This window comes from Pteronotus mesoamericanus, unplaced genomic scaffold, assembly GCF_021234165.1.
Source record: "Pteronotus mesoamericanus isolate MK-2021 breed Mesoamerican mustached bat unplaced genomic scaffold, CSHL_Meso_final contig_101, whole genome shotgun sequence".
Taxonomy (NCBI): domain Eukaryota; kingdom Metazoa; phylum Chordata; class Mammalia; order Chiroptera; family Mormoopidae; genus Pteronotus; species Pteronotus mesoamericanus.
This window is the reverse complement of record NW_026555001.1, coordinates 14793820-14819363: the sequence shown is the minus strand read 5'-3', so window position 1 is coordinate 14819363 and position 25544 is coordinate 14793820. Positions and strand designations below refer to the sequence as shown.

General features: G+C 37.4%; 1 protein-coding gene across 2 annotated transcripts in view; it reads left to right on the top strand.

Moving 5' to 3' along the window:
- The window catches only part of BABAM2 (BRISC and BRCA1 A complex member 2), a 347541-nt gene that overhangs the window by 13080 nt on the left and 308917 nt on the right, over window positions 1–25544 (top strand). For both annotated transcript variants that reach the window (XM_054568447.1, XM_054568456.1), the window contains one exon: window positions 19798–19874. In XM_054568447.1, coding sequence (XP_054424422.1) covers window positions 19798–19874 — 77 coding nt within the window. The remainder of the gene's footprint in view (window positions 1–19797; window positions 19875–25544) is intronic.

Below are 25544 nucleotides of genomic sequence, written 5' to 3'. Positions count from 1 at the left end.
TGCTTTGCAGTCCAGCACTCAATCCACTGAGCTACACCAGCCAGGACTCCCCTTTATAAGTTGCCTTTTTTTAGTCTGTTGATAGTGTCCTTTGATGCACCAAATTTTATTCTTTTGATGAGGTCTAACTTATCTGTTTTCTCCTTTGTTGCCTGTCCTTTTGGTGTCATATCCAAGAAATCATTGCCAAATTCAATGTCATGAAGCTTTCCCCTTATGTTTTCCAAGAGCTTTATCATTTGAGCTCTTGTGGTTAGGTCTTTGATCCATTTTGAATTTTTAATTCAGAATTTTTGTGTGTGGTGTACACACACAAAATAAGGGTCCAACTTCATGTGGATATTCAGTTTTCCACACACTCTCTGTGAAAAGATAGTCATTTCCCTGTTTAATGATTTTGGCACCCTTGGTGAAAATCATTTGACCATATATGTGAGGGTTTATATCTGTGCTCTTTATTCTCTTCACAGTCAGTCTTTATGTCTTTCTTTATGCTGGTACCACACTCCTTTTTTTAAATCCTCTCTCCAGGATATGTGTAGTAATTTTAAATTATTTAAAAAGGATTTTATTTATTTTTAGAGAGAGGGGAAGGGAGGGAGAAAGAGAGGAAGAGAAACACCTATGTATAAGACAAACATTGATTGGTTGCCTCTCACAGGTCCCGAACGGGGGACCTGGCCCACAACCGAGGCATGTGCCCTGACTAGGAATTGATCTGGCAACCCTTCAGTTCGCAGGCCAGTGCTCAGTTCACTGAGCCACGTCAGCCAGGGCTGTTTATTAATTTTAGAGAGGAAGAAAGGGAAGGGGGAGTGAGAGAGAGAGAGAAACAGCAATCAGGTTGTCTCCTGTACCTGCCCCAGCCCAGGATGAAACCCACAACCTAGGTATGTACTCTGAACAGGGATCGAATCCACATCCTTTCTGATGCTTGGGGAGGGCACTCTGACCAACTGAGCCACCTGGCCAGGGCTGTTTTGAGAAAACTCAGTGCATTGGTGAACTCAGGAATGGAAAGAGGTGGGAACAGTGAAGGGATACTTGGTACTTTCATTTCTGTGTTATTAGCATTTTCTACAGTGAAATTATTTTATGTAATTTGTAAAAAAAAAAAAAAAGTGAATATGTCTTAGTTTGTGCTGTAGGAGCCCAGTGGGGTGAGATAGCAGAAGGGGAAATTTGCATTGGTATTAGGAATACAGACAGACATTGGGATAGAAGGCTAAAGAAATGGACTAGAGGAAGAATGAAATTCAAAGGAAAGCAGCTTTGTCACTTTTTTGTGCTCTTCCTGATATAGGTTTATCATTAGGATTCTTTGGAGTATAGTTTATATTGTAGAAATGAGAGAACTTTCAATAGCATTCTTGTTAAGAATTTAAGATCGATTTTACTGGGAATCCTGTAGTGGATACTGACCAAGGCCAATAGTAGATTAAGAGCTCTCAATAGTCAATAGCTATTATTTATATATAGGGGTGTATGTGTGTGTGTGTGTGTAAATAAAATAATGAAATGAGCAGCAGATGAATTTAGTATTTGTGAGTAGTATAAAATTCAGTTTTCCCCATAGGCTGTCTTTGTCCTCAGTAAGTCTATGAGGAATGTTTTTATAATTCTCCCTAAGAAAAAATTTTTTTAAACACATGAGGATATACGTCTCTGAGAGGTTAAGAAACTCTCATTCAGGGTGATAAGTGGTGGGGGGCCAGGACTAGATCCTGGGTCTTCTCTGCCAGACATTATGATTCTCTCTCCCTCCCCGCCCCCCGCCAAGAAAGCACTGGCCAGGAAAAGATAGGAATCACTTATTGATATATTATACTGTGGAATGCATTTTCCAGCCATCTACATTTGTGAGATATCTTTAGATATGAACATGAAAAAAATTATTGGATAGAATTCTGAAATTTGTTAGGCAATTGGACTAAAACCTAAACATTAGGAATACTTCAGTATGAGAACTCATTCAGAAAAAGTAGCCATCTAAAATAGGAGATATTTTCTTGGCAGTTTGCTGTAGATAGGCTCAATCTCAGAGCAATAGATAATTTGCCAAGAGTTTGTGGGTGTCTACAGATTAAAGACTATGGTGAGGGAATACAATTTCATAGTTGGTACTGGGGCAGAAATTAAATACAAGTAGTTATTTTATTACCTGGTTGGTGTTTTTTTCCCATTATTTGAGTTATTGAAGAGTCGGATGCTTGATGATGCCATAAACCTTAACTAAAAGTTTGTAATGATTGTCTTTGTGGAATAATTTCCTGTAGCACAACATTCTGTATTTCCTAGGAATTGTACTTACAACTTTTTTTGTGTGTAATAAAAATATCATTAGGAATTTTTTTGGCAGGTTTTTATAAATATATTTATTATTAGATCTATCTTTGTACATATCTGTATAAGAAATAAAAGTATATTTAAACCACAAAAGGATTCTACCAGAGTAGTTCAAATGGAGAATTGAGATTTCAGGGAGATGGGCAAAACTGCAACGATGAGAAGTCTTTAAGCATGAGCTTAGGCTTCCACAGTCCCTTACTTAGGTGGGAATGTCTGGGATTTAATACTGAGCTGTAATGTAATATCTTTAGACTTTCTAAAAAATTATATAACTGACTGCCATGGGTTATGCCAGCAGTCATGTGGCAAGATTGGGTGACCCTTCCAAACTGGACCATCAAATTAGATGTTTCCTCATAATGAATGCAATAATTTGTTGGAGCTACATCTGAATACAAATGAGGTAGTGTTACAAATTCGAAGCAGCCAGAAAGATAATCTGATGATAAATTTTAAGCAGTGAACTATATTGATACTACTGTCAGTTTAACAGAGATATCAAAAGAACTCTTGGAAAGGAATGAACTAATAGCATTTGTTACTGCAGTGGGGAAACCAAGGTGAATAGGGAGATTGGGGGTCGTAAAAGTAAAGAAGTTTATCGTATCTAAGGACCTTCAGCATTTGAAGGATCTTTAGAGAAGTGTTTCTCAAACTGTCATCGGTAAAAGACCAGAATTCTAAACATGTTTTAAAAAATTCCCAATCTGCCACCAAGTGATAGCTTTTTGTAAAATACAATAAAAGTGAATTACTAGAAAAATAATATTGAAACCACATATAGACTGCTGGTCAAGATGTCAGAGTAGGCAGACATGGCTTGCCTCTGCACCACCACATCAAATTTACAACTAATATATAGAAAAACTATCACTCAGAACCATCAGAAATCAAGTTGAACGGAAGTCTGACAACTACAGAATTAAAGAAACCACATCCATCCAACTGGTAGGAGGGGTGCAGATGTGGAATGGGCTGGTCTCTCACCCACGTGTGGTGGATAAAAATTTGGGAGGGATATGTCAGGAGTGAGGAATCCTAGCCGCACACCAGGCCCCACAGTCCAGGGTTCCAGTGCCAGGAAGATAAGTCCTCACAACTTCTGGCTGCAAAAACCAGCGGGATTGGGTTGGTGGAAGCAACTTCAGGATCCCCAACCAGTCCCTCTTAATGAGCCCACAGACAAACACACCTGCTCAGACTCACTCCCTCTGAGCTCCAGCACTAGGGTAGCAGCTTGAAAGGCACCAGTGGCGTACAGGGAGGGGCTGAAGTGCCTGGTGTCAAGGAGAGCAGGGGCCATGTTGTCTTTGGTAAACCCTCCCCGCTACAGAGCTGGCAAGCTGGTGCCATATCTGAGACTCCATCAATCCGGCAACACTGTTTGACCCACCTTGGAGATCCCCAGAGACTCCACCCCACACAATTTAAAGGCCTACCAGGCTGCTTTTCCATATGAATAACTGGCCTTGGCTCATGCTTCACAACTTCCTAAGTCCTCTCAAACAAGCAGCAGCTGGCCTCAGTGAGCCCCAGGCCCAGCACTAGCAGCGGCCAGGTTAGATTCACAGCTGGGCTTCACCTGAGAATCTCGAAGCCTAGCCCAAGTAGCAGCCATCTCAGATTGCTTTATAACTCAGGCAGGGTGGCCCTGGTTATAACACAGTTGGGGGCTGACCTTAGCCAGCACCACCTGGAAAACCCCAGAGCCAGTGCACCCAGTGGACAGCTACAGACCACATTGGAGCACCACCACCCTACTCTTGAACAGCTGATCCTCCAGGGAGGGTGGAGGTTGGTGGTCAGTGGTCACAGCCAGTCCTTGCAACCAACTGGCCTGGGTAAATCTCTTCTGTTGATCTGCCAACAGCAACCAAGGCTTAACTACAAGAGGAGGGTGTACTCAGCTCATACAAAGGGCACACCTTGAGTACCCAGTTTGGGTGATAGGGGAGGCTGTGCCACTGGACCCTAAAGGATACCTACTACCTTAGGCCACACTACTAAGACAGGGAGTCAAAGCAGCTCTACCTAATACATGGAAACAGACACAGGGAGGGAGCCGAAATGAGACAGAAAAACAGGTCCCAAATGAAAGAACAGATGAAAACTCCAGGAAAATGAGCTAAACAAAATAGAGATAAGCAATCTATCACATACAGAGTCCAAAACACTGGTTCTAAAGATGCTCAAGGAAGTTTTTGAGGACCTCAGCAGCATAAAAGAGATCCAGTCAGAACCGAAGGATACACTAATTGAAAGGAACAATTTACAGGGGAACAACAGTAGAGTGGATGAAGCTGAGAATCAGATCAATGCTTTGGAACATCAGGAAGCAAAAAACAACCAATCAGAACAGCAAGAAGAATAAAGAATCCAAAAAAACTGAGGCTAGTGTAAGCAGCCTCTGTGACAACTTCAAGATGTCCAACATGCGCATCATAGGGGTGCCAGAAGGAAAAGAGAAAGAACAGGAAATTGTAAATTGATTTGAAAAATGATGTAAGAAAATTTCCCTAAATTGGTGAAGGAAAGAGACCTGCAAGTCCAGGAAGCACAGAGAATCCCAGACAAGATGGATGCAAAGAGGCCCATTCCAAGACACATCAAAATTAAAATGCCAAAGGTTAAAAACAAAGAGAGATTCTTAAAAACGGCAAGAGAAAAGCAGGAAGTTACCTACAGGGGAGTTCCTGTAAGACTGTCAACTCATTTCTCAAAAGAAACTTTGTAGCCTAGAAGGGATTAGCAAGAAATGTTCAAAGTCAGAAAAGTGGAGACCTACAGCCAAGATTGCTCCGCCCAGCAAAGCTATCATTTAGAATCAAAGGGCAGATAAAGAGCTTCCCATAACAGAAAAATCCAAGGTGTTCATCACCACCAAACCATTATTACATGAAATGTTAAGGAGACTTATTTAAGAAAGAGAAGATCAAAACTATGAACAATAAAATGGCAACAAATACATATATATCAACAATTGAATTTAGAAAAGAAACTAAGCAAACAAGAAGAGCAGAGACAGAAGCATAGGTTCAGAGAATGTTTTGATGGTTGCCAGATGAGAGGGCGGTGAGGGAGACTGGGTGAAGAGGTGGGGGAATTTAAAAGTACAAATAGGTAGTTACAGAATACCCATGGGGATGTAGAGTACAGAATAGGAAATAGAGTAGCCAAAGAACTTATATACATGACCCATGGCCATGAACAAGGGTGGGGGGACTGCCTGAGGGAGTGGGGGACGCTGGGTGGAGGGGGGTAAAGGGGGAGAAGGACAACTGTAAGAGCATAACCAATGAAAGATAATAAAAATAAAATAAAAATCATCTAATTTGGGACCTGAAAAAAAATAAAAACGCATAGACACAAAGTTGAGTTTTTAAATACAGGATTCATAATACTGTAAGAGACTTAAAGCTACTCTTACAAATTGGTATAAAACTTTCTAAATTCTTACTCTCAGTTTCTGTGCGTATCTTATTAATGGATTAGTGTCTGTTTTTAGTGTAGCACCTTTCTGTTGAGCCACCTTGGAGTCGCACTGTTCTAGAAGGGTTTGTGCATGCTAACAGTCCAGGAGTTGACCTTTCTAGAATTCTATCTCAAAGTTTAGACAATAGTATATTAGTAATAAGTAATTCTGAACTATATTTTGGATGATATGAGATAGTGTTTTGTTTTTTTTTAAATAAAAAGTACAACAAATATGATAGATGGTTAAAGAATGAGACTTCTCTCAAAATTATGAAAATTTTCAGTTAGTTGGGTCAGTAAAAACTCAGAGCATCATTACTTTGTTTATATATTCTGCATATATACCAAGGAAGCATGACATTTATTTATTTATGTATTTATATTTTTCAGTTACAGTTGACATTCACTATTATGTTAGTTTTAGGTATACAGCATAGTGGTTAGACATTTATACAACAAGGTGATCCCCCGTAGGTCTAGTACCCTACCTGACACCATATACAGTTATTGCAATATTATTGGCTCTGTTTCCTATGCTGTACTTAGGATGCATAGCTTTAAAGTAAGGAGAAAATGTTTACAGTACAGTCTTTTTTTGTAACCACTTTTTCCTTTATTCCTGCATATTTTAAAGATCAAACATTTTTTGCTATTTGTTAAAGTTATGTGTAGATAACCATCAACTTAGAAAATATAATTGTAACCTGTGAAGATTTTTAATGACCATGCTAGTTTTATTACATTGTTTTCATAAAAGTATTATCATTTACCATTTCAGGTTTGTTTTATGTAGCTCATGGTAAAATTTAGTTCTTTTTAAAAACTTAAAGAACTGGTGTTAAGAGTCACACGGTTGTGTAACATTGCCTTACTTCAGTCTAGACGCCCGGAACCTCAGGATGGGGAGGCCCTCTACTCCAGCGGTCACCGTGTGGTACGTGAGCCCCTGCTTACGCTTCCCTGACAAGCGACTGCCCAGCCCGTGCCTCAGTACAGGTTCTCCTGTCACGGAGAAACTCCCTGAGGCTCTGGCAGCAGCTAATCTAGAAAGTGCTTTCCTGTTGACCTGAAACCCTTTCTTGAGTCACTTTTACTTCTTGGTGCTGTGTAGAACAAGCTTAGTCAGTTCTCCAGGAGGCAACACTTCAAATGAATGACGACAGCCCTCATGCCTTGCATTTTTCTCTTCTGCAGGCTGCACGTAGTTTTTGCTGTACCTTATGGTTTGTTACCTTTCAGCGTCCCTATTGGCTTCTTCTGAATGTGATCCAGTTAGTCTCTATATTCTTACAGTGTAATACTAGAATGTGTGAAGTGTCCTACTGTTATCTTCATTTTTCTGGAAGCTCATTCTCAGAGGTTGTATTGGACAGAGCTTTGTGTTGCAAACTAGTGGTAGGTTGTGACCCATTGGTGTGTTAAGAAATCATTTTAGTGGGTCTCAGTTCACATTTAAGAAATATGAAATTGAAGAGAACAAAAAATATCAGTGCATTTCATGTAATAAAGCTAAGTACTGCTGGATGAAAATTTTGTTCAATTTATATATGTATACATACGCACACTTATACAAGTAGAGAATATAGGCACATACATACTCAGTATACATATGTGTACCTAGTGGTGATATAAAATGTGATTTAAAAGTTACTATGTCATATAAGTTTGAAAGCCTCTGGTCTAGACTTGAGGCTCCCTTCCGTGTTTTACCCTGGCAGTTCCTTTCAGTCTCCTTGCTCTGCTGACCACTGAGTGATCCTGACTTGGTACCTGCCTCTTTGTTCCCCTGTGGGGCCCCTGCTGTGTAGCCTGAGTGGCTCTATAGGCTCCATAGATTTGCTTTAGGACCTGGGAAAATTATTTTACTGCTCTGATTCGGTCTCTTCATGGTTGGACCCCTTCTGAGAAATTTGTGAAATGAAGGAAGTCTGCTAAAATGAGGGGTCAACTGAAGTTGTTTTCCTTTTTTAATCCTGAAAATTACTACCGAAGCAAAATTAAGGATTTCCTGAAAATAGTGATTGAAATAGACTTTCTTTTCTATATTTTTGGTTTTGCGATTTATGCTTTTGAATATACGTAACAGTAAGTGCTTACTTGGTGCCAGGCACTGTTCTGAATACTTTATATGACCAAGCCAGTGGGTCCTCATAGCAACTGCATGGATTGTGACCATTTAGCTCCATTTTACAGATGAGAAGTCAATGAAGAGTCAGATTATGTAATTTACACAATTCATGGTATGTAACAGTTATATCTCAAGCAGCAATTTAAAAAATAGAAATCCCCCCGAACCATCTCACAACCATAAATACATGGAGGGTATGTTTATATTCTTACCTGTAGTTCTGGATATGCTTATATAGCAGATGTTAAATTTTTTGATAATCACTTAAATAGAATAATTTGAGGATTTAAAAAATTTTTCTTCCATCTTTACAAATCACCTTTACCAACAGGAAGGGGAATCCATTAATGACCCTCAGAATCAGTTAATTCTCCGTCTTCCCTTCTCCACTCTTCCATTCCATCTCTCATTCTCCATTTTTACCTTCACTTTGCCATCTATTTTGACTACAGTTCACTCTTTCACTTCTTCTTCTCCCTGTCCTCCCTAGTTCCTGCTAGTTTTCCATTCTTTTCTGTACCCTGCCTTTGTACTGTTCATGTTCACTCAAATTTATTATATTTTAAAGAAAAGCATATATTGAGCACCTAGTTAGTGTAAGGCAATGTGGAGATAAAAACATAAATAAAGCAAATACCATGAAAGTCAAAAAGGGGAAGAGATCAAAGCTCTGCTAGTTCATTCCCTTGAGAATCTGAGTTAACATGCCAAAATGCTCTCCATTCCTTCCCTGTAAAGAACAGGAATTGAGATTGGGGTTTAGATATATAATACAGCTGACCCTTGAGCAACACAGGGATTAGGGGCTCAAAATCCCCCAACCTCTGCATAGTCGAAAATCCATGTATAACTTTTGACTCCTCCAGAACTTAACTATTAACAACCTACTGTTGACTGGAAGTCTTACTGATACTCTAAACAGTTGATTAACACTTATTTTGTATGTTATATGTATTATAATCTTATATTAAACTAAGCTAGAAAAGAGAAAATGAAAAGCATAAGGAACAGAAAATACTTTCACAGTATTGACTGAAAAATCTGTACAGTTCAAACCTGTGTTGTTAAAAGGTCAACTGTATACAAATGATATAAAATATAAAGCCCCAGAATTCAGAGACTAGGAAATACACCCATTTATTACATGTTTTGGGCCAAGGAATGAAAATGGTGGCCTAAAAAGGTTACAGGAATATATTTACTGAACATATTAAGTGTTTGGTATGAAAATTATAAAATTATGTTGTACATTAAATGTATAGAAATATATGCAAGTTGGCCTTGTCCCTGAGGATTTCTTACGACATTTATTAATGTAAGAATTACCAGCATTCCCACAGTTGGGACAGGAATCAGCCCAGGGCATTTATGTAATTCGCTTTGACTTTGACGTGACCTTGGTGTGTGCTTGTCCTCTCCAGTTCCACTTGCTCACCTGCACTGTTTATGCACTAGTTAATCAGTGCTTCCTGTGTCCCAGCAGGTGTGCTGCGCAGCTCTAAGGGATTCAGAGTTTAATGAACTCTTTTATTATAGCACTTTCAGTCCAGCAGAGTGTGTCTCCTTTGTTTTACCCCTATTTAACCATTACCTCTCTTTCCCCTAGCTTGACCAGGTCCAACTCATTCTTAGAGGCCAGTCATATTCCATTGAACCTTCCTTGATTATCCCAGCTAAAAGTGGTTTCTCTGCTCTCTCAAATTCTATTGTGCTTATTTCCTTTAACCACTAATTTGGCAATTAATCATGCTAATTGCTTTGTGACTTGTATCTATTGTTGTCTTGAATTGTTATTTAAATTGTGACTTGTTTGACTTTCATAAGGATGATTTTTGTCTTTTTTTACCTTTAAAAAATTTCCATTTATTGGTTTTACAGAGAGAAAGAGAGAGAGAGAGAGATCAATTTATTGTTCCACTTATTTATGCATTTATTGGTTGACTCTTGTATGTGCCCTGACCTGGGATGAACCTGCAGCCTTGGCGTATCAGGATGACTCTCTAACCAACTGAGCCACCCAGCCAGGACCTGATTTTTGTCTTCCGATTATAGTTCCCTGAGAATGGACTCCTTTCTTTAACTCAGAGCAGTAATCTCTAAACTTTTTTGATTATTTACCTCAAATAATTTGATTATGAACCCCCAATAAATGCATATTTATTTAATTATAAAAATATATTTACATGTTTAAAATGTGTTAAAAAGAATGATATAAAATGAAATAAGCAATACTACAAAAATGTTACTTACGATATTTTTCACCTGTCATACCTGAAAAAGAAATCTTTGAAAACATGGTTACTAATGGTAGAAATGCAATGCTGGCCGCATACATTATGCCAGTAAGACTAGTTTTCAACCTCACTCACCTGAAGATTTGCCTGTACTTGCATTGTTGGCATTATTTTTCTAGCCACAGATTCTTTGTAAGAATCAGCATAAGCTACTTGTCCATTTCTTTAGGGCTCTAGTATAGTTAAAACTAGACAGTGGATTCCTTACATCCATAGCATATCATAGTATACTGAGGGCAATTGAATAATTGAGAGAACCACTATCAACCCCTCAGAGAAAGGAAAATGTGAATTTGCATATGCAGGTGGTTGTGTGGATCTGTGGCATTAGAAAATGCAACTTAAATTACTATTATGGTTATTACTAGGCCCAGACATACACATGTAAAGCAGTGGCTCTCAAACTTGAGTGTGCATCAGTCACCTGGAGTGCTTGTTAAAACACTGATAGCGAAACATATTCTTGCATCTTAAAATCAAAATGTGACCATCTGTGTTAATCACTACCTAGATCAAGAAATCACATGTTGCCAGTGCCTCTGGAGAGCCCTGAGTGTCTCCTCCCAGTTACCACCCTCTCCTTTCTCCATAGATAAACCACTGTTCAGACTCACAGTTATCACTTTCCTGTTTATAAATTTTTATCAGTACACAAACACTGTAGTTTTTTTCTAATTGTGAACTTTAAACAAATAGAATCATACAGTATTTATTCTTTCATTCGTCACTACGCTTGTGTGCTTCATATGCGTTTCGATTATGTTGTTGAATATGTATGTAGTTTATTTACTCCATGGCTATGTATTTCATTTTATGATTGTATCTTAATTTATTTCTCTATCCTGTAGCTGATGGGCATTTGGGGATTCAGTTTGAAGTTACATTTTAATCGCTCAGTTTGGGAGTATTTCAAAGAATGCTGCTGTTATTAACGTTTTAAGAATCTGTCTTTTAGGTTCCAGATCAATTTAAGAAGAATTGGTATCTTTTCATTATCTGTCTTTTAATCTATGAACATAGGTCTGTGTTCATTTATTTATTTTTTCTTTATTTTCTTCTTAAAAATGCTTTCTTCACAGAGATAATCTTGCATGTATTTTGTGACATTTATTTCTATGGATTTGATCATTTCATGTTATTTTCAATGGCATCTTTTTAAAGTGATTGTTGATGGTATATAGATATACATAGAATATACTGATTTTTCATGTTGTTTAGCAGCTTTGCTAAATATATTATTTCTAATAATGCATATGAAGATTGAAAGTCTTCTACATGCACAGTCATATTATCTGCAAAAAAGTATAGTTTTATTTCTTTATTCCCAATATTTACGCCCTTTTCTCCCCATGCTACCTTACTTGCTAGGACCTCCAGGACAATGTTGAGTAAAACTGGTAAAAGCTGGTTGGTAGATAGTATTGTCAACTAATGGTCTTTCAACATCAGCAGTGCAAAATAGCTCAGTTGTGATGCAGCACAGCTGTGGAACAGCTCCATTGTGATGTAGCATGGCTCTGAAATTAGTGTGGTTGTGCGGCAGCCCTGGGGCTAGGCCCCTCTCTGGCTAGACAGCTGTGCTCTGCTTCTTGCTGGTCTGTTCCGCTCTGCTCTGGGGAGACATCTCCAGTGTTTCAGCTCAGCCAGGAAAACACAGTTGTCAGCCTTCAGTGGAAAGGGAAAATGCACTCTCAGATCCAGAGGAGAGCTTGCTTATATAGATAGAGGTACCTGCCCTGGTCCCTGATTGGTCTGCTCTCATGCAATTGAGGACTCCAAATCCTCACAATTGGATTGCTCCAAAGTGTACTTTCCTGATTGGTCAGAATGGAGTTGCCCTGATTGGTCAGTGAAGATATTGACGGGGATATAGCTGTGCAGCTTTGATTGTATGGGGAAAGCCTCAGTCCTATTGGTTGAAATAGGAACTCCTTTATAAGGGCTGGCTCAGATGGCAGAAAGACAGTGCAGGCAGGCAGTTCAGGCAGAGAGGCAATTGGTTCAGTGCAGGCTTCTCTGTGAAGTGCAGTTTGGGTGAGAGGCTCTTGTGTAGAAATAGCTGCTAGGTTTTGTTTTTTAAAATTTGAGCCCAGTTAGCCACCAGGAGTACTTCTTAGTAGGTATCTTCTTTGCTCAGGGTCCACAGAATCCTTGTCTCATTTTCTATCCCAAAGGGAAAAATTTAACCTTTTGTTATTTAGTATGATGTTGCTGTAGGTTTTTTTTGTAGATGGTCTTTATCATATTAAGGAAGTTCCTTTTTTATCCTCTTTTGCAAAGAGTTTTTAAAATCATGAATGGATGTGTAATTTTATCAAACACATATTGTACTTATTGAGATAATTCTATTAATTTTCTCTTTTATTCTGTTAACAGAGTGAATTAAATGCACATATTAGAAAGGAAAGCTTGAACATTAATGACCTCAGCATCTATCTCAAAAACTTAAAAGATTTTCCCCCTCCAAGTTAACTGTTAGCACATCATTCCTACTGAAATAATACTTAATCTAAACCACATTTTTGTTATAAGAACACCTACTAATGTTTAAAAATACTCCCGACTCTAAAGTAGATTGGAAATCTAGCATCTATAAATGGAGGTACAGCATAGAAACTGTGAATAACAGTTGATACCACATGAACCGGCAAACACATTTTAAAATATTTTATTTTTATAATTTTAAAGACATTCTTGGCTAAGTCACTTATTTTGGTAATGGCATTTTGAAATCTTATGCTAAGAATTGAACCATCACTTTCTAGTGGGGCCTAGAAATAGATTTCAGGCTCTGGAGACATAGAGGATATATTTGGTAGATCAGAAACATATGCCATCAAGTAGGCAGTTCTAGTCTCCCGGAGAACAATGTAAAAAATCTACCTTAGTGCCATTTCGCTGCCCATTTTATAGATTATTTAGATAGCTGTTGGGATAGCCCATCTCAGTCCTGTAGCTTCTGTACTGCTGCGTTTCATGTAGAAACCGTGATAATTTTAAAACTGGATTAATCTGAGTGGAATCATTAATGATAGATTTAATTCAGAGAAAATGAATTAATTCTGTAAAATGAAAATGTGGTGAATATCAGGTAAAAATAATTCACTCCGATTTGTGACTTAATAGTTACTTAACAGACAGTTACTGGTCTTAGAGCCTGTTTGTTTTCACAGTCACCTGCTGTTTTAGGTTGCTAGAGCTGAAGACTTCCTTCTCAGCTGATGGCGAATGCTGTTAGTTAAGTACAAACGTCATTATCAAGAAAACAGGAAATTGTGTAGGAGAACAAGCCAAAAGGTAAATTAATAGTCAGGAGAAAGGAAACTGACGTAGACTCAGGGAAGGAACCCTGGACTAATCTACTTTGTTCTTTTTAGATGGCTTAAAGAATAGATATGGTTTAAACCATATTTTTTCCCAGAAAATACATAAAATAATAGGGTTAGCATTAAATTAGAAAGCATATATTTTGCTTATATTTTTCATTGCCTTACAAATGCTAATGTATTAAAGGTTGTAGTATATCTTTTTTAGCTGTGTTAATCCAGCTTAATTCTTGGCTGTCATTAAAATCATATATATAAAGTGTAGTGAAATTGCCAACATTTTCCCTTTATATTTGTACTTTAATAATTTGAGTCAGATCTCAGTAACTAGGAACAAGTAATGTTTTAAAGAGGATTCAAATCCAAATTTACCTTTCACTATTTATTTAAAGAGTTTATTTAAAGAGTTTGCTGAATAAATCAATAGTGTCAATATTGTAGAGGCTATTTAATCAAGTTATGAGAGCCTTGTTCCCTCGTTTGCATCGATTTACATGTATGTAGGTTTTTTACCCATTACTGATAAATCATTTTCTTTTCATTAAAACATGTGGCAGAACACTCTTTTTTGGCAGCATTTTGTCCCCTTTTACTTTTCATTATTATAGATACTTAATAAAATAGCATTTGTTGAAAAAAATCATAATTCACATTTTTCTCTAGGTTTCACCTTTAATTATTGAGAGATGATTTCGTGTGGTGGGTAAGAAAATGGGCTCTGGAGCCAGACATCCTGGGTGTGGATTCCAATTTTTTCACTTACTAGCACGTAGCTTCTACTAGCACGTGCCTCAGTTTCCTCATCTGTTTTTTTTTCCCCCTCATCAGTTAAATGGCGGTAATAACATTTATCTCTGAAGGTGACTGTGGACTTAAATAATTTAATCCAATTAAAGAACTTAGAACAGTGCCTGCCACATAGTAAATGCTCAACAAATATTAGCTATTTGTTATTATCACTAATTGTGAAAATAGAGTAATTTTAGTTAATGACTTTAAATTTGGGGTCACATGCACAGCTCTTCAAAGGGACAACCTTTCACAAGTAATTATACTTTGACCTTTCTCAGACAGGAGAACGAGAGCATCTTTCCAACTGCAGTTAAATCATACGTTTTTGGCACAAAAAGAGTACAAGACTGGGAGTCAAGATTTTTGCATTCATTCAGCAAATCTTTATAGTTGATGGAGTGTCCGTGTTGCAGACACTGGCGCTAGATGCGGGAGATTTAAAGACGATTTAAAGATGTCTCGGTCCAGGGGACTGAGAGGTGGCCGGAATGCCATGGAAGTGATTTCCAGTCCCAGTGCTCTCCCTGAGTGCCTGTGACTGCCCTCTGGGCGTCTCTGTCATCGTCTGTAAAATGACACTTTGAGTTTAGTTTCTGATTATAAATATACGCTAAAATTTCATCATTGTTGGGTGCTTAGCACTTTGCTAAATGCTGTATTAAGCCATTTAAAAAAAAAGTATAAAATAGTTCTTGGCACCAAGAATCTTACGATCTTGTTGGGAAAACAAACCACAGTTACAAGATAGATAACAATATTGGCAGCTGTGTGATTAGATGGTAAGTAAGATACCAAATGGATGAGAGTATGTGAGGTCATTATATTTAGCACTTTATTTTATCAGTGGTTAGCTGCAGTTTTTGTTGTGAAGTATTAGGCTAAATGGCCTGATTTGATGCTGTCAAGAATTTCCACTTGATAATTTTTGTTCAGATAATCTGTAGTGATAGTTTAGCCTCTTTTGTTCTCCCACTTAAAAATAGTGTATTTCCAGTATATTGAGGCAATTAGAATTCAGGAAAAGAAAGTTTTAGAGAATAGTTCTTTATCCAAAAACCTTTTTCATTGCAATGCCAAGATACGTTTTTTGTTCTTGTCATTGCTGTAGTCTTAGCACCTAGCAGAGTGCCTGACATATAGTAAGCACTCAGGAAACATAGTAGAGGGACAAACTTGAAATTATATTTTAATTATCGGCAATTTTAAATAATTGAAAATTGATTATTGAAAGTTCCTCAATTTGTAATACTGGCTTTTTAAGCCATAGATCTAATAACCATATGGTGGGACAGGTTGCCACGATACAATTAAAATTTTAATAAAGTCAGTAGCATTTTCATACTTGTGTAAGGAAATTACTTTCCTAGATGAACGAACTTTCCCTTTCTGTTAGTCGTCTGTCACTGACATCCGAATGCAGCTTCACAGGAGACTTTACACCAGGACTGGCCAGCCAAGCCATTGCCAGAATTCTGACACAGAGAAACTGAGACACAATAAATGCTAGAAATGTGAACTTATTGATACCACAATATAAAAACTTTCGTATACTTTACTTGAAGACTCTTAATCAGTAAATCACCTTCATTCTTTCCTTCTGAAAAGGAGTGAAGCACTTTTGGAGAAAGAGATAAGTCAAGCAGTCATAGCCAAGTTTCCTTAGTCAAATAAAAAAAGGATGTAGTTAGCCTTAAAATATTTATATAATTATGAAATAACTTGTTAATTATAAAAATCAAAACAATGAAGAAAGGCAATTGAAGAAAGTTGTAAAAATCACCCCAAATCCTGCTACATTTTGGTGATTCTTCTTCTGAAATCTGTTTATGTACACAAGAATACACATGCATAGATAATCTTTTTCGTAAGTGCAGTGATACTATTCATGTGTGTTTTTCAGTCTTTTTAACCTATGCCCTTCTTTGGTTAACAGAAAAACTAATGCCCTCCTTGAGTGTAATTTGAGATTTCATGGTAAGTTAAATAACAACCAAAACCAATTTTAGATAGAGGTAATTAAAGAACAAACATTTGTTTAATCTTAAAAGAACCTTTAGGTAACATGACATTGCCGTTTTCCCCATAAACCTATTTATCCTAGGTATTATGGAAGACAGAGCTTAACAGATAATAATTTGCTCAACATTTCATTGGAGCAGAAGCTGAGTGCTCTGTAGGCAGGAGAGTCCTGCTAATGGAAGCTTGGCCTTTCATCTGTTGCCTTGAACAGTTCACCTCTTGGCCCCAAATTTGTAATTCTTCTGAGCAAAACAGAAACCCTGCAGTTAACTGGAGATTAGTTGTTTTAACTTGGTTACGCTTTTTGGGGAGTATTACCCTCATCCCCATATCCACTCCAAGTGAGTGATCTTACCATCAACATATAGCATACCCTCTAAGGTAAATTTTGGCTAGCCCACCCATTCATCTGGCTCTGTTTCCATGTAAGATTTGGTTATCATCTCATATTTTACACCAGAGATTTTCAACCTGTGTGCCGCAATAATTTTTTTTTTTAAGAGAGGAAGAGGGGGAGGAAGGAAAAGAGGGAAGGGGGAATAGAGAGAGAGAGAGCATTTATTCATTATTCCAGTTATTTATGCATTCATTGGTTGATTATTTTACGTGTCCCAGAGATCAAACCCACCTTGGTGTGTCATCTTGATGCTTTAACCAACTGATCTACTTACTCGGTCAGGCAAGAATTTTTAAAACATGCAATGAGTGACTGTTTATTCAGGGGGACTGACCTCTTTTCCCTTAGGTTGTCACAACAATAATACAATAGCTATCAGATTGGCAAAATTATACTTACTATTTTTTGTTGGATTGGCCAAAAATAATATATTTTTGGTGTGCTGCAGATTTTAGTAATTAGTTTGTGTGTGTCATGACATGAAAAAGGTTGAAAATTGCTGCTTTACACTCCTGATTTCCCTTATCCTTCAACTTACCCCTCTCCTAGTCACCCTGTTGAACAACTGTATTTTTCTCTATTGCCATGGCTGCTCTCCTAGTCTACGTATCCATCATCTTTCTTGCCTGAAATAGGCTCCTGTCTGGTCTCCCCATTTCCATTTAACTCTTTACAGTCCCTTTCCCATAGAGTGGACAGAGCGACCCTTTAAAAGCATAGAATCAGATGATATTACTCTTCTTAAAACCTTTCTTTGCTCTTGGAATAATTGCCACTACCTAGAAGATTCTGCAGTTATGTCCCTTGCTTACCCCTTGTCCTAATCGTTTGCTATTCTCTTCCCTCATTCACTCTGTTCTAGCTGCATTCTCCAGACAGGTCAAGATTTCTTCCCCCAAATATCAAACTTGATCCTGCCTTCACGCGTTTGCCCCAGCTGCTTCCTCTGCCTGGAATGTCCTTCCCTAGAACACGGTTGACCCCTCGGTGTTACCCGGATTTTGGATTTTACCTCCTCAGAGATTTTCCCCAGTCATCCAGTGTAACTCCTGTTTTAGTGCAGCACCCTATTTTATTTTCTTCATAGCATTTAACAATCTTAAACCCTCTTTATATACTTGTCCCTTGTGTATTGTTTTTTTCTTCCCTTGCCAGAATTACAGTTGCACGAGACTGTAGATCTTGTCTGTCTTATCCACCCTGTATTCCTGACACTTAGAACAAAACTCAGTAAATCTTATTGACGTGAAAAAAAATCAGTGAATCACTCAGAGGAGGGAATGGACATTTTTACACCTTGGGGTGGCTGGAACCAGCCTTACAAATAGTAAGACAGGAGGGTGAAGGGGCACAGCACGAGAACACTGTCCCAGTCCTGGTTAAAGCCTAAAGTAAGTGACATAAAATGTGGCCCAACAGTGGGAGTGACAGTTCAGAAATGAATTTCACATTGAAGAGTGACAACTTATTCAGACAAACTATAGTCAGATTAATTCTGAGGATTTCCTGTATTATTAATAACTTAAGAGATAAATAATTTGATCTTCAAGCCCTAAAGACACTTAATTATGAATTTTTTAAATTAAAAATTATATTAAAGCATTGATTGAATGTAAGAAAAAATTCTCACTGTTTCTTGTGGGGTCATATCTGTCATTAGATTGTACTTTATATTTTGTAATGCTGTAATTGTTTTCTTATAAGTATTTTCGAATAACTACTATGTGATGGGCTAGATAAGATTATACTATAAAGGAAATATTTTAGTTAATAAACTGTGCCTTGCAGAATGTCTAAAATTGATAGGTAAAGGAGAATATGTTCTTAAAACTTGTGAAAAACAAAAATACATTCGCATGCAATACTAGTCACCTTTGTCATGTAGTTTATAAACTGGTGTTTTTATTGGTCAGTAAAGATAAAGAGGAACAGCCAATCTAGTGATCTATATTAAATACATCCAAGTTAATGTTTCTGTCTTGTTCTTTTCTCTTTCACATTCAAGTAGTTTTGGGGAAAAAATAGTAAGTCTAATATGAGATCTGAGTTAGATTTCTTTAAAGCCAGCTTTTCTCAAATATTTTTTCAAATGACTGTTGCCCTTCAAAGTGGCCATCTAGGGACCTGGTACACTTATCCCAACAATGCTTCCATTCCTTAAATGACTTTTGTAGGTTCCTGTTCAGAAATGTTTCATAGCAAGTTTTGGAATTATGAAACATAATTAGCTTTCTTGTTTTATTTTATAAGTGAAAACCTCACTTTAGAAAACTAAATGAAGACATAAAACTTCCTCAATCTTCGTATCAGTATTTTATTAATTTATGAAGTCAATAGTGCTGTCAAACAGTTGAAATGATGACTTGTAAGATCATGAAAGATATCTCATGAAAGTAGATCTGTATAAAGAACAAAGGACATTGTATAACTTTGTGAAGTAATAGATTGAAAAAATACCAAGCTGTCAAGACCTGGGTGACTGACTCACCGCCGCTTTAAGCTTGTATCCTGTCTGAGCTCGAGTGCAGTGCACGGTGCTCCCCTGCAGAGAGGTAAGCCGTGGGGCGCCAAGCCTCCAGGCGGTGCCGTGCCTTCAGGGAAGGAGAGAAAAGCCCCTGGTAACAAGAAAAGGCCAAACATGGGCTCTTTAGTACTGAGTGAAGGCCAGGAGTCTACATTTAAAATATGCCCATACCATTACTTTTGTTTTACAATACTTGGCATCAAAGATTACAAACCTCTTTTGGATGATATTCCTGTTTTGAAAGAGGGATACACTTCTTTGAGAGAAACAGTTGAGGTAGTGTTGGTGTTTGTTCTTAGAAGGTGAGATAAATGAATTATTTGTTTTAGGGCAGGTCTTACCGCGGTAGCCTTCTTGACCACTGTGGGCTTTTACTTTGTTCTGTAAGCCAGGGTTTTAATCTTCTATTTATAAAGATTACTTTTTATGTACTCTATTAAATATCTTAAATATGTGGGATTTAAAAAAGAAATTCTTTTTCCTTTTTTTTAAAGCTGCACGTCATTGACTCCTGGACCCAACTGTGACCGATTTAAACTGCACATACCGTATGCTGGAGAGACGTTAAAATGTAAGTAAACGATGACTGTTTTACTGGAAATCGGTAAAATGAGTTCTTCTGTGGATGATCCCTATATTTAAATAATATGTTTATGCTTCTGTTTCTTGACTTATCAACTTCAGGTATTAATATCCTTGACTTCCTGCTCTGACACATGAGGCATCAGCCTAGTTTCACTGCATCCTTTCTCTCTCTCTTCCTCCTCTTTAATGTAATTATATCACTGGTATTGGTTCCTGTGTTGGTTACCCTGTAGCTTTAAAACCTTTTCCTTCAGGAGCATTTTAAGCCTTGTGATGTACAGCTACATGAACAGCATGTAAAATTCTTAGTAAGTGCCTGGCACAGCGTTAGCACTGTTAGCACTTAGGCACAGTCCTGTGCAATGACGATGAACACTCAGTGTGCTTTCATTTACTTTGCCATTAGCCGTAGTGTCTTTTGGCTCCGCACTTTCTAAGATGAAGATTTTAGCCCCTGCCCTTCTTTGCATTCCTGTCCCTTCACTGCCCAGCTTTTGATTTTTATTTTCCTTTTGCATTGTCAAGATTGGTAACTGACTATCGATTCCAAATCTGTAATTGTCTTCTGGTCCTTGTCTCTAAATTGCTTGACTGTTGCTCTGCGGCCTGCTCCTGCACGGTTATCACTGTGGGGTTTGCCTTTATTATTTTCTTCGATTTGACCTTGTTTCACAGAATCTGTGTGTTGAGAAGCCTGTTTTGTAGAATTATACCTTGCTAAATAGGCTGACGCTTTACCTTGCTGGAACATGGTCTGAAATAACTTGGCTTGATTCCACATCTCCCTCCCCCTTTCACCTTCCCTATAGCTCTTCTCGTAATTTTTTATTACCACTGTCATAATTAGGTATCTCAATTTCCATGCGCTCTTTCTTGCTCTTGTTCTCTGTTTCCCTTTCATGTCATCTTGTTCTTATTTTATGAATACAGTATTTTAAAAGTTTGCAAATGATATAGAAGTGTTTTTTTTCCTGCTTTCTGAATTGTCTTAATTTCCCCCATTTTGTTTCTTTATAATCTTTTTTCCCCTCTGTTATTCTGTAGTCTTTCCTCAAATAAAAGGTGGTTCCTGGTTGTTCATTTATATTTAAGACAGATAAAAAACTCTGAATGGGACTTCTGTGTAGGCTGGGCTCACTGAGTATATGGATTAATGGCAGGCTAGCTGTGTAAGTATGCGGGACCCGTATGTGTCACACTTTAGAGCTTGACTGTTGTAGCTCTCCCTCAAAGAGTTTGTTCTATTTCTTTAGAAAAATCCCCTATATTTTTTTTCTGGGGTTACACATCTGGCCATGATGACATTTTTGGGGGTGGGTGGGTCTTGCGGATGAAACAAAAGGGGTTCTATGGAAAGTAACTTCATAGGGTGATCTGATCATAAATTCCTACCTGGGCAGGTCTATAATTTCTTTATTATATTTATTAAAAAAATTTCAATTATACATGACATACACTATTATTTTATATTAGTTTCAGGTGTATAGAATAGTGGTTAGACATTTATATAGCTTTAGAAGTGATCCCCCCTCCTTCCCCCAGTCTAGGGCCTACCTGTCACCATACATAGTTATTACAAGTATTTTCAACATAGTTATTGATTATTTTCCCTATGCTGTAGTTTACGTCCCTGTGACTGTTTTGTAATGACCAATTTGCACTCCTTAATCCCTTTGCATTTTCACCCAGCCCCCCAACCTTTCTCTCCTTTGGCAACCATCAGTCTTTTCTATGAATCTATGAGTTTGTTTCTGTTTTGTTTGTTCATTTATTTTGTTCTTTAGATTTCACACATATGTGAAATTATATGGTATTTGTCTTTCTCTGTCTGACTTATTTCACTTAGTCATGCCCCAGGCCTGTAACACTCTCATGTTGTTACAGATGGTTAGATTTCATCCTTTTTCATGGCTGAGTAATATTCCATTGTGATATATATGTACACCTCTTCTTTATCATCCATTGATGGGCACTGAGGTTGCTTCCGTATCTTGGCTTTTGTAAATAATGCTGGTTCCATGTGCACTTGGAAAGAAGGTATATTCTGCTGCTTTGGGGTGAAATGTTCTAAAAATATCAATTAATCTAGTCTAAAGTGTCATTTAGGCCTACAACTTCTATAGTGAAAGGTTTTAAGCCAGCCGTGTCTGTTGTTCTTGTGCATCAAGGTTACCATACCTTTGAAATACCTCTAAGGGTATATTAATTCTTAAGAGAGCACATAATCGTATTCACTATCCTGTAAACCAGTCCTCTTCTTTCTTTTTTCAGTCTTCCTTATGTATCCTTTTTAATTTCAAATGCATGAAAGAAGCTGCAAAACTGTTATTCTCTAGAAGCATTGGAGATCTTGCTCCCTGGCATATGTTGTCACTTTGGCTCAAATAAACTCATAAAAATTCTCTACAGGTTTAGATGTTTCTTATCTTGACAGTAGGTAGATTATTCCCTATGGAGCTTTTAATTATAAATTTCCCTCTTCTTAGCCTCATGCCTCATTCCTGCCTTCCCTTACACGGGATGACTGCAAGCTTTTATGGATTTACCAGGACATATGGCTTCCTCCTCATCAGTAGCCTCTTCTTCACATTATTGCAGCCAGAACTTTCTCTGCCCTGTCTCATCAAGTACTACTCTTCCATCTGCATTCTGCCTTCTAAGAATTTGTTGAAATGTCTCATCTACCGATAGCTATTCTCTCCTCTTCCTCTTCATTTTCTGGTTGTTTTGGATTTTTATCTTACTGTTTCTATACCGTCACTTAATGGGAGGGTGGGCCTTGCATTAATCATAGTATACAACTTTATCAAGCTTTTCATTAAATCCTATCTTGTGGTTTAAATTATAATTTTAACCAAAGCTGAATCAAACTATTTGGAGCTTATGGTAATTTAATTTTAAACTCAATGTACCTTTAAACTCAATGAAGTTAGAGATGGAGACTGTTTTGTTTATTAAATTATATCTTCAGTCTGTAGCACAGTTAAGATATTCAATTAAGTATTTGTTTGAAGAAATGAAACGAATTCATGCATAAATTAATGCATCTTGGTGTTCAGATTTTTGTTCGTTAAAAGTGTTCTCTATGAATGTGACATTCTGTTAGTTGTATCAATCTTTTGCCAACAGAAATTTAGTTTTTAGAAGTTATTTATTTATTATACAAGGAATTTGTAATTGGAACATTGCTCTTAACAGTTCAGAAAACAGGAAGGACATACAGTACTGTGCAGATTGGAGTCTGTATCAAATTTGTCTTTATATATTTTACTCTGCTTGTTCGAAGATTAGTGAAAATAGCATGTAACTAAATTTTATATTTCAAATATTTAATGTATTAGAAAACAGTTCTTTTATAAATGTTTCATCTGTGAATAAAGGAACTTCTGTGCAGGAACTTCTCTGCAGGTAATGGCGGTGAGACTGAAAGACAAAGAAGAGGGTACCCTTCTGCCCATGAATTCATGAATTGATTCCTGCAAAAATTACCCGCATTTAAAAGGAAATAATTGAAATAAAAAGGTCCAGAAGATTGCAGTACGTCAGGAATGGTGTTACTGTTTCCTCAGCCCTTTTGATGTGAAGAGACAGTTCTTCAGTGTTGGGACAGTGAAACAGTTACTAATTTGTGTAAGATTCTTATGGAAAATCATCAAAGGATATCCGAATTTAAGAGAAGTTCTTGAATTTCATGATTATATAAGAGACAACTGGTACTTACTTAAGGAAGATTGAAAAAGTGCAAGTTCAGTGATCTAGGCTGATTTAAATAAAATGTATGTTAAGGTCTAGGATGGTGCCTCTAAAATGAGTGAAGATTTACCAGTTATAGCAGAATTCACAGAGGAAGATCATTGAGCTTCATATAAGTGCATATTTGTAAAAATAACCATCCTAGTCATAATCTATAGCACTTAATTCTTTTTTTTTAAAAAGATCGTATTTACTTACTTAATTCTTTTTTTTTTTTTAAAAAAGATCGTATTTACTTATTTTTAGAAAGAGGGGAAGAGAGGGAGCAAGAGAGAGAACATCGATGTGCAAGAAATACATCTATCAGCTGCCGCTCGCATGGTCCCAGCGGGGGACTTGGCCTGCAACCCTGGCATGTGCCCTGACTAGGAATTGAACCAGCGACCCTTTGGCCCACAGGCCAGCACTCAATCCACTGAGCCACACCAGCCAGGGATGTAGCACTTAATTCTTGAAGAAATTGTGTTTTTGTTTTTGGGTACCCTGTTGAAATAGGGCAGGGAATAGGCTGTTTTGCTCTCATTGTATTTCCAGTCTCCATTGTATTGCCTGGCACTTAGAGGGGCCCTGTAAGTGTTTGTGGAATGAATGAACCATGTTGTTCATTCTTTGGATCTGACAGTGATGAGGTCTGATGAGGCTCAGAATTCTGAAGTATTCTTGATATTGTAAGTTTGTTGAATTAACACTATATAACTATAAAGAGAGATTATTGAAATACTGTAAGTTATATCAAGCAAATCTGTGGCTGGTAAAGCAAATGGTTTGCTAACATTGGTTTCAAAATTAAAATGATCTTTTGTTTAAAATTTCTATTTTTTTATACTAACAATTTACTTTAATCAGAGACTGTTTGGTTATGAGAAACCCATTGGAACAAACATAAATTAAAGAGGTTTTTGTTTGTCTTTATAAGAAATTAAGTGAATTCCATGGTGCACAGGGGTGGGAAGTGTAGCCACTCCTCACATGCCCTGGAGTCAGGGACTCTACATTCTAAAGATGGTAGACACCAGAGTAGCCAGCAGTCAGTGTCTATGTCCTTGTTTGTCTGTGTCTTTCTCCTGCATCATATTCTACTGTCATTATATTCACTGTATTCTTTCCTCCCTCCTCATCCCCAGATTTTCTGAGTCCCTTAAGTGGTGACTCAGTTCAAGGCCACCAGAGATTTCCTGTGCTCTTGGAATCTAAATTCCCGAGAGAGACAGTCTGATTGGCATCTTGAGCTGGGTGTCTAGTCGTGATCCAGACATTTAGCCAAGAGTTCCGGGTCATACATTAAGAGGCCAGTTTAGTATAAGGTCAGCATGGGCTTGGGCAGGTACTCAGAGAGGCATCCATTCCAGCGTCTCAGGAATTATTTCTAAAGAGCTTCCCAAATAAACTATAGACATTTTCCACTTTGTCTTTAACAACAGAAGCAATAACATTTTATCGTCTGAGAGGAATGATGATTATTTCAAAGCCATTTCTGACAGAGTGAAGAAGTCGTACCGAAAAATTACCTCCAAAGATTTTGAAGTTGACTGTTCCAGAGGAAAAGCCTTCATTCAGAGGAAAAACTGAAAAAAAAATGTTATGATTTGGATGATGCATTCTCTCCCATGTTCTCAGAGGTGTGGTGTAAAATTACTGTTCATTTCTGAGGCTTTGATAATACATCACTGAATTTAAATTTTTTTTTTGAGGATGATTACAACAAAATAAAACCTATCTTTGAACTGCTATTTAAATGGAATGCATCGTTCATATAACAGAGGTCAAACATATACAAAGATTTTTTATAGACATGTTGTAAATAGTGTTCTAGAACTTCTGCTTTACTGAACCTTGACATCACTTTCATTTTGATCCTACCTCAAGTGATTTGGATGCTGTGTGTGTGCTTGCACACATTAAC